General features: G+C 48.1%; 2 protein-coding genes across 9 annotated transcripts in view; one reads left to right on the top strand and one right to left on the bottom strand.

The window, feature by feature from the left end:
• The window catches only part of LOC120909855 (zinc finger protein 436-like), an 865,309-nt gene that overhangs the window by 373,944 nt on the left and 476,298 nt on the right, over positions 1 to 15,067 (top strand). The gene's annotated exons all lie outside the window — the stretch shown is intronic.
• LOC120909904 (zinc finger protein OZF-like) overlaps positions 981 to 15,067 on the bottom strand; it is a 43,128-nt gene continuing 29,041 nt past the window's right edge. Inside the window, exons 1-6 of one of the 3 annotated variants that reach the window (XM_040321707.1) lie at positions 12,077 to 12,142; positions 8,318 to 8,448; positions 7,596 to 7,751; positions 7,307 to 7,427; positions 6,747 to 6,845; positions 981 to 1,976 (exon numbers count right to left, since the gene is read on the bottom strand). In XM_040321707.1, coding sequence (XP_040177641.1) covers positions 1,060 to 1,976; positions 6,747 to 6,845; positions 7,307 to 7,427; positions 7,596 to 7,751; positions 8,318 to 8,395 — 1,371 coding nt within the window. In that variant the 5' untranslated portion in view covers positions 8,396 to 8,448; positions 12,077 to 12,142 and the 3' untranslated portion in view covers positions 981 to 1,059. Of the gene's footprint in view, positions 1,977 to 6,746; positions 6,846 to 7,306; positions 7,428 to 7,595; positions 7,752 to 8,098; positions 8,104 to 8,317; positions 8,449 to 12,076; positions 12,143 to 15,067 lie in introns of those variants that run through there. The other 2 variants (XM_040321708.1, XM_040321706.1) reach the window with 2 other exon arrangements.

Genomic DNA, 15,067 nt, shown 5'->3' with positions numbered 1-15,067 from the left:
CACGAACGTACGCCCGGTCGACGCAGTACAGATACGCAGTTTACGTTAGGCTTTTCCCGGCGTAAAGTTATCCCTGCTATATGAGGCGTAGATGCGGCGTAACAATGTTAAAGAGGGGTTCACGCTATAATTTTTTTTTTTTTCTAGCATTAAATTAAGCATAGTAGCGCGAGCTACAGTATGCCTTTATTTTATTTTTTAGCCCGGTACTCACTGTGCAGTCCTATAGTGAAGATTCCGACTCCCCGCGGGGAATGGGCGTTCCTATCCAGAGGGAAGATGATTGACGGCCGGCTCTGGCGCGTCACGCTTCTCCGGAAATAGCCGAAATAGGACTTGGCTCTTCACGGCGCCTGCGCATAGTCTGTGCGCAGGCGCCGTATAGCGCCGTGAAGAGCCGAGACCTACTCCGGCTATCTTCGGGGAGCATGACGTGCCATAGCCGGCCGTCAATCATCTTCCCTCTGGATAGGAACGCCCATTCACCGCGGGGAGTCTGAATCTTCACTATAGGATTGCACAGTGAGTACGGGGCAAAAAAAATAAATAAAGGCATACTGTAGCTCGCGCTACTATGCTTAATTTAATGCTAAAATGTTGTTATTGTGGGTGAACCACCGCTTTAAGTATGGACGTCGTTCCCATGTTGAATTTTGAAAATTTTACGTCGTTTGCGTAAGTCGTTCACGAATAGGGCTGGGCGTCATTTACGTTCACGTCGAAAGCATTGGCTTCTTGCGGGTTAATTTGGAGCATGCGCACTGGGATACTTTCACGGACGGCGCATGCGCCGTTCGTTAAAAGCGTCATTTACGCAGGGTCACATAAAATTTACATAACACACGCCCACATCTACCACATTTGAATTAGGCGGGCTTACGCCGGCCTATTTACGCTACGCCGCCGCAACTTTCGTTTGAGAACACGGCACTTGCCTGTAAAAGTTGCGGAGGCGTAATGTAAATAGGATACGTTACGCCCGCACAAAGATACGCCATTCTACGTGAATCCGGGCCCAAATGTTTTTCTTCCTCCATATAAGCATCCATATAATCCATTTCATTGAGCCCATGTATGTGGCTCCAAGCTTAGGTGGACCTGCTGATGTTTGACAAGTCGGGAATTGGTGATGAAACCTCTCCCACACACAGAACAGGAAAACGGATGGATACCGGTGTGGACAACTTGATGCGTGACAAGCCTCGCCCTTTCATTAAAGCGTTTTCCGCATTCGGCGCATGAATACGGCTTCTCCCCGGTGTGAGTCCTCTGATGTATTAGAAGATGGTCACTGCGAGTAAAATGCCTCCCACATTCAGCGCATGAATATGGCTTCTCCCCCGTGTGGATCTTCTGGTGCTTACTAAAAGCCGAATACAGTGAAAAACACTTCCCGCATTCTGAACACGAATATGGCCTTACCCCGGTATGCGATCTCTGATGCTCAATAAAAGTGGTTCTCCAGGTAAAACATTTGCCACATTCTGGACACGAGTACGGCTTTACCCCCGTGTGAGTCCTTTGGTGGTTGATAAGGCTGGTTCTTCGGGTAAAACATTTGCCGCATTCGGAGCATGAAAACGGCGTCAAACCAACGTGAATTCTTTGATGTTTAGCGAGGTAGGCTCTTCGGGTAAAACATTTCCCACATTGGGGACAGGAAAAGGCCTTCTCTTCTGTGTGCAATCTGGGGTGAGAGGTGAGGTCCTCCCTCTGGGTAGGATGGTCGCCACGGTCAGACGACAGCAATGTATCATCTCCACTATAAAACATATGGTGGGTGATGGGGGGACAGAAATCGGGAAAACTGCCCTCCTGTGTAAAGGGATTGGGTAACAGATCTGCACTTGGAAGCATTAGATGGAGATTTTGGTTAATGCTGTTTACTTTGCGCCTTATTACCTCATTATCTTCTGTTTTACCATCTTCGGTGATGAAGGGGAATTTCGCTATGTTAGTTCTGTTGTCTTGTCCATCTGGAGGAAATAGGAATACAGAAGTTAGCTTATAAACATTGGCTTATAGAAGTGGTCGTCAAACTTCTGCCCTGAGGCCGGATGTGGCCCTTTGTTTGCCTCTATACAGCCCTTGGGGGCAGTGGCGGCTGGTGCTCAAAATTTTCGGGGGGTGGGCGCAAACGTAAAAAAAAAGAAAGAAATTGCAGCCTCACTGTGCCCATCAAATGCAGCCACTGTGGCATCAATTGTCACCACTGTGCCATGCCATCAAACGCAGCCACTGTGCCATCAATTGTCACCACTGTGCCATGCCATCAAACTCAGCCACTGTGCCATCAATTATCACCACTGTGCCAAGCCATCAAATGCAGTCACTATGCTATGCCATCAATTCGTACCACTGTGCCATGCCATCAAATGCAGTCAGTGTGCCATGCCATCAAACGCAGCCACTGTGCCATCAATTATCACCACTGTGCCATGCCATCAAATGCAGTCACTATGCCATCAATTCGCACCACTGTGCCATGCCATTAAACGCAGCCACTGTGCCATGCCATCAAACGCAGTCGCTGTGCCATGCCATCAAACGCAGTCGCTGTGCCATGCCATCAAACGCAGTCACTGTGCCATGCAATCAAACGCAGTCACTGTGCCATGCCATCAAACGCAGTCACTGTGCCATGCCATCAAACGCAGTCACTGTGCCATGCCATCAAACGCAGTCACTGTGCCATGCCATCAAACACAGCCACTGTGCCATCAATTGTCACCACTGTGCCATGCCATCAAACGCAGCCACTGTGCCCCTCAATTGTCGCCACTGTGCCAATTGTCACCACTATGCCCCTCAATTGTCACCACTGTGCCAATTGTCACCACTGTGCCCCTCAATTGTTGCCACTGTGCCCATTGTCACTACTGTGCCCATTGATGTCACTGTGCCCATTGATGCCACTGTGCCCATTGTCACTACTGTGCCCATTGTTGCCACTGTGCATGTCACTGTTGCCACTGTGCCCATTGTCACTACTGTGCCCATTGATGCCACTGTGCCCTTTGTCGCCTCTGTGCCCATTGTCGCCGCTATGCCCTGTAAAATGCACTTACCTTAATCCTTCGACGTCCCTCGATGTCTTCTTCTCCCGCCTTGGTGACGCTTCAGCCAATCAGGTTACCGATAACCAGAATCGGCGAACCTGATTGGCTGAGACGTTCGTCAGTCTTATCCAAGGAACTAACCCCGTACGTTCCCTGGATAAGACATCCGGGAGACGAGGGCTGTTCACGGAAAGCCTATCAGAGTCGCTGGCTCTGATAGGCACTTCCGCACAGCCAACCAGCTGCCGTTATTCAGGTGGTTGGCGCTCAATGTCCGGCCACCTTGAATAGACCAGCGACAGCTGGCAATAATAACGGTGCGGAGCCAGAGGGGGCGGCGCTCCAGCGCCCTCTATGGACGGACCGCCGCTGCTTGGGGGAATATTCCATCCACAACTGACACAAATGATGTGGAACTATTCTTCTTCCCACTGACACCAGTGGTGGGGTACTATTCCTTCCACTGACACCAATGATCGAGTGCTATTCCTTCTACTGATTTCAACAATAGGGCACTATTCCATCCACTGGTACCAATAATAGGGCACTCTTCCTCCTTGTGGGGTAGTCGGAGGTTGAAGCAAATACAGTGTCACTAGTTCACTAGTGTATACACAAAATGCTATGATATTGACCATATGTAAATAAATGTAACCTTGTATATTCCATTAAAGAGATCAATTAACATTGTCTGAGTTGTACAACATATTATCCAGCTTTTCCTTTTTAACCACTTAAGCCCCGGACCAATATGCTGCCTAAAGACCCAAGGGGTTTTTACAGTTCGGGACTGCGTCGCTTTAACAGACAATTGCGCGGTCATGCGACGTGGCTCCCAAACAAAATTGGCGTCCTTTTTTCCCCACAAATAGAGCTTTATTTTGGTGGTATTTGATGACCTCTGCGGTTTTTATTTTTTGCGCTATAAACAAAAATAGAGCGACAATTTTGAAAAAAATGCAATATTTTTTACTTTTTGCTATAATAAATATCCCCCAAAAACATATATAAAAAAAAAATTTCCCTTAGTTTAGGCCGATACGTATTCTTCTACCTATTTTTGGTAGAAAAAAAATCGCAATAATCGTTTATCGGTTGGTTTGCGCAAAATTTATAGCGTTTACAAAATAGGGGATAGTTTTATTGCATTTTTTTTTTTTTTACTACTAATGGCGGCGATCAGCGTTTTTTTTCGTGACTGCGACATTATGGCGGACACTTCGGACAATTTTGACACATTTTTGGGACCATTGTCATTTTCACAGCAAAAAATGCATTTAAATTGCATTGTTTATTGTGAAAATGACAGTTGCAGTTTGGGAGTTAACCACAAGGGGCGCTGTAACATTTAGTGTTCACTTAGTGTGTGTTTACAACTGTAGGGGGGTGTGGCTGTAGGTCTGACGTCATCGATCGAGTCTCCCTTATATAAGGGATCACTCGATCGATACGCCGCCACAGTGAAGCACGGGGAAGCCGTGTTTACATACGGCTCTGCCCGTTCTTCAGCTCCGGGGAGGGATCGTGACGGAGCGGCTATAAACGAATAGCTGCGCCGTCGTCCCGGATCGCTCCCCGAGGGGATCCGACCGCCGCATGTAGCGGGGGGGGGGGGGTCCCGATCGGACCCCCGACCCACGTCTAGGCAGGCACGTACAGGTACGTTGATGTGCCTGTACGTGCCATTCTGCCGACGTATATCTACATGAGGCGGTCTGGATGTGGTTAAAATAACAAACATGTCATACTTACCTGCTCTGTGTAATGGTTTTGCACAGAGCAGCCCCGATCCTCTTCCCGGGTCCCCCACCGGTGCTCCTGGCCAATCCCTCCTGCCAAGTGCCCCCATAGCAAGCAGTTTCCTATTGGGGCTCCCGAGCAGGCTCACTCCTGCGCTGCTGTTCTGTGTGTCCATTCACACACAGGGGGAGGCTTGGCCCCGCTTCTTCTCTCTCCTCATTGGCTCAGTGACTGTGATCGACAGTAGAGTGAGCCAATGGCTCCTGCTGCAGTCTCAGCCAATGATGAAGTAGAGACTCGAAAGAAATTCTGCTCTGGTGCACGTCGCTGGATCAAGATGGGGCTCAGGTAAGTATTAGATGGGGCTGCCGCACAGAGAAGGTTTTTTACATTCATGCATAGAATGCATGAAGGTAAAAAAACGTGAACCTTTTACAACCACTTTAAGTGATAGCGATTTCCATGCACATGCTATGGTTTGGTTTGTAGCCATGAATATGTGGGTAATGAGACAGTGGAACGTCTTTTTATTGGCCTGTGGAGGAGGGCTTCGATTGATTTGTGCTGAGGTTGATGCTATTGGGATTTATCATAGCATATACCGTATATACTCGAGTATAAGCCGAGTTTTCCAGCACATTTTTTTGTGCAGAAAATGCCCCCCTCGGCTTATACTCAAGTCACCTTTTTGCGCCTGATCTCCCGGATTTTGGGGACCCGCTACTGGCCGGCCTTAGGCAGGGCCGGCCTTTGGGGTGTACGAGCTGTGCGGTCGCACAGGGTGCCATGGGCAACAGGGGCGCCGTGCGGCCATCCAGAGGCGTACTAAGGGGGGGGCCAGCTGCCCCCGGGTACCACACACTGGGGGGGTGTCAGACCGGCACTCCCCTCTGCGATTGTATTACACCCGCGGTGGCAGTGCCGCGGGCCTAGGCAGCGGCACACTAGCACAGGCAAGGCGAGGCGAGCTAGCTACAGTGGCGAGGGGTAGGGGGTGTGCGGGGGAGGGGGTCCAGGGTGACACCACTGCACCTACCATCCCCTCCTCTTGCGGCCACAGGCTGCCTCTCTGTACGATCCCGGATGTCACACAGGCCCCCCTCTCTGTTTATGTGTAAACAGGGGGAGGGGACCTGATGTGCATGTGCCGCCGCGCTGATCTGAGGTACTGAAGGGGGGGCTGCACTGAACGGGGGGGGAGCTACACTGAACGAGTAAGCTACATCCTCTTTGTGTATGTTTAGGTGACCAGGGGGCGAGGGCTGAAGATGGGGGGGCACCACAGGATTAGCTCGCAGAGGGCGCCTGAACACCTAAGGCCGGCCCTGGCCATAGGTCCCCTGGACCCCAAACTTGTAGCCACACACTCCGGGGGACCTACGGCTGGGGAGCACCGATTTTTCAAAGCCAGGTACCCCTTCCATAGACTCCCATGTTAAACGTCAGTCTAGGCATGGGCACAGTGAGGCATGCACATGGACACAGTGAGGCATTTTATTGTGGTAAAATTAGGTGCCTCGGCTTATATTCGGGTCGGCTTATACTCGAGTATATACAGTACTTTTATCTATAGGCGGCGTGCCTTCCAGCAAGACCACCAAATGTGAAAAATATCACCCTACGCCCCACAACCTTGGAAACACAATGACGGATAGGTGGGCCTTCCAGCATTTCAATACATGTTTTGCATTCCCAAACTTTTATTGTGCAAGTAAAAAAACGTACATTTTTACTATTGGGGCATGGAAGGTTTTGTAAGGATTTACTGGGCCCTGGTCTCAAAAAAAAAGGTAAACCACTGGCAAAAGAGGACTGAGGGAGAATCTAAAAGATGATTATCAGTGCTTGTAATGTTTTTTGTTTTCCTTTGGAATGGACTCCTCTTTCAGTAGAGGCTGAAAAAGGAGAATCTGCCACTGATTTTTGGATTTAGTATTTATTACTCACCATTGCTGAACTCTGGGGGAATTTCCTCCACTTTAATCCTCACACGTTCTTCTTCCTCTTCCTCCTCCTCAGATTTGATGTCTCTGGTGTCTCCGGGGTCTGTGAATAGAGATGAGAGTGAAGCCCCCTGTACTGAGATATATGAGAGACCCCAGAGAGTGTGTGTGGGGGGGGGGGGAGACTGGTCACGTCTCTTGGCTGGTAACACACAATGACATGATGTGAGGAGGAGAGCCGGAGTCTAATAGAGGCTGATGGCTCCTGACTCCCCCACTGGGCACATACTGTCTCCCCATTACTGTCTACTGACAGAGGAGGGGGGAGAAGAGATTGTTGTAGTGACTCAACAAGGAGGATCTGGGACTCTTCTCTGGATTGAGATTGCATTGACACCTTAGGGACGCAACGCGTTTGGGACCAAGGTAGCTTTTTTTTTTTTTTGGCACCGAGTCAAGTGCATTTTTGCAGGTTTGGGGTGCCTTTAAAAAATAAGAGATTGTTGTAGTGACTGAACAAGGAGAATCTGGGACTCTTCTCTGGATTTAGTGTGTATTCCTCACCTGTGCTGATCTCTGGAGGGAAATCATCATCCTTAAATGGCTCGTCACCCATCACATAGGGATCTTCTGCTTCTTCAGAAATTTCCGTGCCTTGATCAGTCCGGTTAACGTCCACTGCCACCTATACAAGAATAAGAATGCTGTTCTGTAAACAGTGTAGCTTCTGTAAAGAAAACCGAATACTTCCCTAATTTTAGAGTGACGTGACACACACAATGATACCGTCACCATCCAGACACATCCCTTGTCTGTTACTGGATAATGTCCCAGAATTCCCGGCACCGCTCACCTCTCCGGTCAGCAGCTCTATGATTTTGCTGGTGACTTCTTGAACTTTTTTTTTGTTCTTACTCTGGGGGTGAAATAGAGGCTCCTTAACAGGGCTTGGGGTCTTCATCAGGTTTGAGGCCACCATGCCATCGGATAACTTGAAAGCTATATAACTCTGCAATTTAAAGAAGAATACCAGTTATGGTGCTTAAACATTCTCAATGTATTATAATATATGTCAGCTCTGTGTTTTATTAATAGAGATAAGAGAGACGTCATGTGACCTCCCAGAATCCTCCTCACCTCTCCGGTCAGGTCTGTGTTTTATTAATAAAGATAAGAGTGATGTCATGTGACCTCCCAGAATCCTCCTCACCTCTCCGGTCAGGTCTGTGTTTTATTATTAGAGATAAGAGAGACGTCATGTGACCTCCCAGAATCCTCCTCACCTCTCTGGTCAGGTCTGTGTTTTATTAATAGAGATAAGAGTGATGTCATGTGACCTCCCAGAATCCTCCTCACCTCTCCGGTCAGGTCTGTGTTTTATTAATAGAGATAAGAGTGATGTCATGTCACCTCCCAGAATCCTCCTCACCTCTCCGGTCAGGTATGTGTTATATTAACAGAGATAAGAGTGATGTCATGTGACCTCCCAGAATCCTCCTCACCTCTCCGGTCAGGTCTGTGTTTTATTAATAGAGATAAGAGTGATGTCATGTGACCTCCCAGAACCCTCCTCACCTCTCCGGTCATCAGGTAGACAATCTCCAATGTGAGGTTTAATATCCTCTCCGTCATGTGACTCCGCTCCATCTCCATCCTTAGTCAGGTGATCTATCTAGCGATGTTTTGTACTAAAATGTCCACATTGCCTGAAACAACAGAAATACAGCTTAAAAAATTAGCTGAACCATATTGCAGACTATTTACCTCCCGAGTGATAATGAGACAGAAATGTCCGATAGGATCAAGTGCCCAGGGCTAGCGCATCTTTTACACTTGGTGCCTCTTATGGAACTCTTTAAGAGCAGGGATGGTGGTACTAAAGACTATGGCCCAGATTCACAAAGCACTTACGCCGACGTATAACAAGTTACGCCGACGTAAGTGCAAATGTGCGCCGTTGTATCTGTGCGCCAGACCCACGAACAGATATGCGCCTAAAAACAGGCTACACCCTGCCGACGTAACTTGCTTACGCCGACGTAGGGTGGGCGCACATTTAGGCTGGGCGCATAGTGCCGCTCCCATTGATTAGCCATTCAAACATGCAAATGAGGGAAATACGCGATTCACGAACCTGCGTGCGCCCGACGCAGGCTACGAGAGGTGCGCGTAAGTTGTACGTCCGGCGTAAAGTTATGCCCCATAAAAGGAGGTGCAACCCAGCAAAGGTATGCAAAGGTCTGCACCAGGAAACACAAGCCGGCGTCGCGGCCGCCGGGCACGCGCATTGTGTTCCCAGTAACGCGACGGGTGCTCGCGCCCCCTAGCGGCTTTAAATGACAGGATGTCATATGACGTCCTGTCAGAAAAATAGAGTCTTCCGCCTGCCGTCATTTGACGGCGTGCGGTTGACAAGCGGTTAAAACGATCATGTATGGGCTTCAGAGCATTTTTCGGGTTCTGAAAAACGGGCAAATTATTTTTCGAATATGCTCTATTTTTTCACGACCTTTTAAGCGTTGTCGTTTTTCGGGTTGTAAAAAATCGTGTGTGGGCTTTAACGACGTGAAAAACCCGTGCATGCTCAGAAGCAAGTTATGAGATGGGAGCGCTCGTTCTGGTAAAACTACCGTTCGTAATGGAGATGGCACATTCATCACGCTGTAACAGACAGAAAAGCGCAAATCGTCTTTTACAAACACAAAATCAGCTAAAGCAGCCCAAAGGGTGGCGCCATCCGCATGGAACTTCCCCTTTATAGTGCCGTCGTACGTGTTGTACGTCACCGCGCTTTGTTAGAGCATTTATTTTTCACGATCGTGTGTAGGCAAGGCCGTTTTAATGATGAAGTTGAAAAAAACGTTTTTTTCTAGAGCCTGAAAAACATCGTTTTTTATCAACTTGAAAAATGATTGTGTGTACGCGGCATTAGGGGTTCCTCTTTTCTCTTTTATACCCTGTAAAAAAAATGCTTTGATATACAAGTGCTTTGGATTACAAGCATGTTTCTGGAACAAATAATGCTCGCAAACCAAGGTTTTACTGTATACACCATAGTTTGTAGACACTATAATCTTTGTGCAAACCAATCAATATATGCTTATTGGGATTTTTTTACCAAAAATATGTAGCAGAATACATACCGTATTTATCGGCGTATACCGCGCACTTTTTTCCCCTTAAAATCAGGGGAAAATCGTGGGTGCGCGATATATGCCGATACTCGCTTCCCGCGCTGTGTTTGAACGTGGCCGCCGACATATACCGAGCGCAGTACACTCGGGTACACTCGGCCAGGCTCGGCTCCCCTTGCGGTCACGTGTGCCGCCTCCTAGCCTTTATGCGAGAGGAGCCGAGTGTGGCCGAGCGTGCCCGAGTGTACTGCGCTCGGTATATGTCGGTGGCGGCGGCGTTCAAACACAGCGCGGGAAGCGGGGATCGGCTCGGAGACAGCGCGGGAGAAGCGGGGAGGACACCACGAAGGCCGCAGACGGACGCCGGGCCGGACAAGGCTACCGATGGACGCCGGGCAACTGTAAGTAACTAACTGTAAACTGTCTGTATTTCTTTTTTTTCCCTTAGGATTCCCTTCAGGTTTGGGGTGCGCGCTATACGCCGGTGCGCGTTATAGGGCGATAAATACGGTAATAGTCAAAATTTTTGAAGAAACTTAGGCCCAGATTCTCGTACGAGTTACGCCGGCGTATCTCCACATACGCCGTCGTAACTCTGAGTCTGAGCCGTCGTATCTTGGCGCCTGATTCAAAGAATCAGATACGCCAGAATTTGTATAAGATACGACCAGCGTAAGTCTCCTACGCCGTCGTATCTTAAATGCATATTTACGCTGGCCGCTAGGGGCGTGTACGCTGATTTACGCCTAGAAATATGTAAATCAGCTAGATACGCCAATTCACGAACGTACGCCCAGTCGTCGCATTACAGATACGCCGTTTACGTTAGGCTTTCCCCGGCGGAAAGTTACCCCTGCTATATGAGGCGTACCAATGTTAAGTATGGACGTCGGGCCAGCGTCGATTTTTCCGTCGTTTGCGTAAGTCGTTCGCGAATAGGGCTGTGCGTAATTTACGTTCACGTCGAAAGCATTGACTTTTTGCGGGTTAATTTGGAGCATGCGCACTGGGATACTTTCACGGACGGCGCATGCGCCGTTCGGAGAAAGCGTCATTTACGTGGGGGTCACCATACATTTACATAATACACGCCCACATCTTCCACATTTGAATTAGGCGGGCTTACGCCGGCGTATTTACGCTACGCCGCCGCAACTTTGCTTTGAAAAAACTGCACTTGCCTCTCAAAGTTGCGGAGGCGTAACATAAATAGGATACGTTACGCCCGCCCAAAGATGCGCGCTTCTACGTGAATCCGGGCCTTAATTTTTTCCATTTTTTTTTTTTTTATTATTAATTTTTATTGAAGGTTTTCAAAGAATAAACAGAGACTAAAACTGTATAAAAGGTTCAGAATATTGAAGTACTCACAACAAACGACAGAAAGGTCTAACTCTATGTATGCATCATAATGTATCATGTACTGATTACAACGGTAATCAACTCTGATAATAGAAAAATACCAATTATCACAGTACTGGGATAGAACTAAAGTGGGGTAAAATTGAAATAACATGAAATACAATAAAATAAAATACAATACAATAAAATAGATAAGATTTGAGATGGACAAATTTCCGTAATCAGTTGAATAAGGACCGTTAGTCATTGAGTGGGTAGTTATCATTAAGTCATCTAGGTCTCACCCCCCAAATCCTCCACCTCGCATCAGATTTTTTTCATTTTTTCTATTGGATGTGTTTTATTTTATTATTTTTTTTCAAAATTGTTGGTCTTTTTTTGGTTTATAGTGCAAAAAAAAGAAGAAAAAAGCAGAGGTGATCAACTACCACCAAAAGAAAGCTCTGTTTGGGTACACTGTCGCACAACCGCGCAATTGTCAGTTAAAGTAACGCAGTGCCGTACCGCAAAAAATGTCCTGGCCAGGAAGGGGGGTAAATCTTCTGGCGTCAAGGAATAAAGTGACCATCCATAGATGCATGACTAAGGTACGCTGCAATACGATTAGTACTGGGGTTTATTTGTGGTCTATCTTCGCAATGCCATATCCCAATCCCGGTGGTCTCTCCTAGTGACCTCTGTCATGAAATGTTGTTGCCAAATCAAGGCAGGGGGTCACCCTTACCACCCTAATTCAATAGGAACCCCTTACATATCCATATGGTCCCATGACCCCTTTACCCTATCAACAAGAGAATGCTGGGACCTCCTTTCTCCCATAAAAAGCAGACATTATTACCTCTTCCTCACTGGACACACACTCTGCAGCCTTGAGAGGAATTCCTCTTTTCATCTGGACTACAACAAAATGGCCACTGTGCCCACACCGAGAACAACCCTTTATTCAATTATTTTCATATCCAATTTTGCAAAGTAAAAAAATACGTTGGATCATGTTTACAAAACACTTCATATGTCTTACTAAAATATTTTTGTAAATTAGATAATGAATGTATTAGTAGGCTTGCTACAACAAAATGGCTGCCAGTCTCTAACAAGAGCAATCGTTGCCCTCTAGTGGTAGCTTTGGTCCACAGTGTAATAAATGGCTGTGTTATCTACGTGACAGTAAAGCTTTGTTTGTTGTACCAAAAGGAATATAATTGAGCCTTATATCTATTGTCCTTGTCATGTAATTGTGCAAATAAAGTCTCTCCTCACAGTATGAAAAAAAGTGTTTCTTCAACATGTTGATATCTCCAATAGCAGCCAAAATTCAGAGAATAACCTGGCAGCGCAGCTGTGGTGAATTGAGGGCAGATTAACACAGGGGTCAGGAAGGTGTAATTACAGCTCATTAGACAAAGTACAACAAAAATGACATCCCTCCCCAAGCCAAAATCCCACCACCCCTATTTCCCTAGTACAGCTCTCCTCCAAGTAAATATCCTTGCCTCAGTACAGATCACCCCAATATAGGGTGACCAGACATTCCCGGTTTCCAGGGGCAGTCCCTGGTTTGAGGACACTGTCCCAGGATAGGATTTGAACAGGGGCTGGGGCAATTTCAAAGACAGTCAGGCCCAGATTCTCAAAGGCGTTACGACGGCGCAACGCCATTTGCGCCGCCGTAAGTCCTAATCTGGCCCAGGGTATCTATGCGACTGATTCTTAGAATCAGTTACGCATAGATACCCATTAGATCTGACAGGCGTAAGGCTCTTACGCTGTCAGATCTTAAATGCAGTTTTTTTCCCGCCGCTAGGTGTCGCATCGTCGTTTTCCCCGTCGTCTATGCAAATTAGCAAGTTACGCGAGATTCCCGAACGTACGTGCGGACGACGCAGTGATTTTACAACGTTTCCGTAAGCGTAAACTTGCCCCTTCTATAATGAGGGGCAAGTTTACGTCGGGTCAGCGTCGGCTTTTTCCGTCGTTTACGTCGTTTCCGTAAGTCGTTCGCGAATACGACTTTACGTCAATGACACTCACGTCGGCATCATTGACGTTTTCCGTCGTGAGCTGGAGCATGCGCACTGGGCTATTTTTCCGCCCGGCGTTTGCGCAGTTCGATCGGCGCGGGGGCGCGCTTAATTTAAATACAAGCCGCCCCCTTTGAATTACGCGGCCTTACGCCGGGCCAATTACACTACGCCGACGCAAATTACGGAGCAAGTGCTTGGAGAATACGGCACTTGCTCCAGTAATTTGCGGCGGCGTAGTGTAAATGGCTTACGCAACGCCGCTGCAGATTCTACAAGAATCTGGCCCAGTCAGTGCAGAATAAAAAAAAAAAATCTGAATTACACTCCGCCACTCCTACTAGCTAAGGGGGGGTGTATATTTTTCCGTTATCTGTGCCCCTTTCTGATGATCATGTGCTGGTCGCAGCGGAGGGAATTTTTCTTCAGTTACAGGCACATGCCCATTCAGCTCCGCTCGCATGTTCTTCTGCCTTGGCTCAAGTCCCGGCCAGCCACCTGCCTGCTTATATCCTTGCCTTCGCTGGCGGAGTGATCTTCCTCTGCTCCCCACGAAGTAGTAGCCAGGGCCGGAGAGTGAGACTTGATAGGCTGGCAGCGGCGGCGATGGGCAGAGAGTCGCTGATTGCCGCCATTACTAGTAAAACAAGAACATGTCCCCGGATTTCATTTAAAAAAAATCTGGTCACCTTACCCCAAAAGCTCCAGTATAGATCGCTCCCCCAGTACAGGTGCCCCCTCCCTTTACAGATCGCTCCCCAGTACCGATCCCTCTCACCCTAATACAGCTCTCCTCCCCAGTACAGCTCTCCCCCAATACAGATCCCCCCCAAGTACAGATCTTTCCCAATTATAGATCCTCCCATCAGTACAGATCTCTGCCCCCAGTACATATGCCCCCCCTTCCCAGTACCGATCTCTCCTCAGTATAGATATACCCTCCTGCTCCAAACAGCACCCTCTCCCTACACTGACAAAAAGTATATGAATGTATTAGACACCTATATACTGCAGTGCACAGCAAGTAGCACACCTATACCAGTCCTTAAAAGGACTTTTGTGGACCTTTTAGATAGCTATTTGAATGAATACGGCGAACCGGCAGGCCATCCCTAGTCTGGGCACTCAAGTGTCTAATTTTTCCAGTGTTGAAGGGTCAGTCAAATTAATTAGGCAAATTAGGCGGTCCCTAAGGCCTCACACTCACAGGGGCCTCGCGGCCGCCTAACTTACCCAATGCATTACCCCAGTTTGGAGGGACAGTGTGTTTTATCGCCAACCGCGGGATTTACCGTGGACGGCGGGATTTACCGCGGTAATTGCGGGGGGGGGCACGGGTACTGGTTCCTCAAACCAGCAGCTCCTCCAGACCCACGGTCTTGGATGCACACGGCTCCGAAGCCCTTCAACGCATGCAGTGTCTGTCCGCACACAGCGTCTGTCCCAACACAGAGACACCAGCAGCCAGCTGCACGCACTCCACCTTCCTCTCCACTTTGCTCTCACCAGTCTCATTATATTGGTTGTGTGCACCTGGGCACACAACCTGCTGGCTATTTATAATACCTGGACACAGGGTTGGAGATCCCATCCCACCCAAGTCTCTGAAGGATCTCCAAACTACACAGCCCCATTCGAACTTGGCTTTGAAACAGAGAAAACTGTTTTGGCAGCATTCTCCGGGTTTTGCTATGCTGTGTAGTTCTGCAGTCCACTGACATGCAGACATAGGCCTGGATTCACATACATCGGCGCATATTTATGCCGCCGTAGCGTATCTCTTTTACGCTACGCCGGCGCAGCGCACA

Source organism: Rana temporaria, chromosome 8 (assembly GCF_905171775.1).
Source record: "Rana temporaria chromosome 8, aRanTem1.1, whole genome shotgun sequence".
Taxonomy (NCBI): Eukaryota; Metazoa; Chordata; class Amphibia; order Anura; family Ranidae; genus Rana; species Rana temporaria.
Note: the sequence above shows the minus strand (reverse complement) of the source record. Positions and strands in the feature narration are given on the sequence as shown.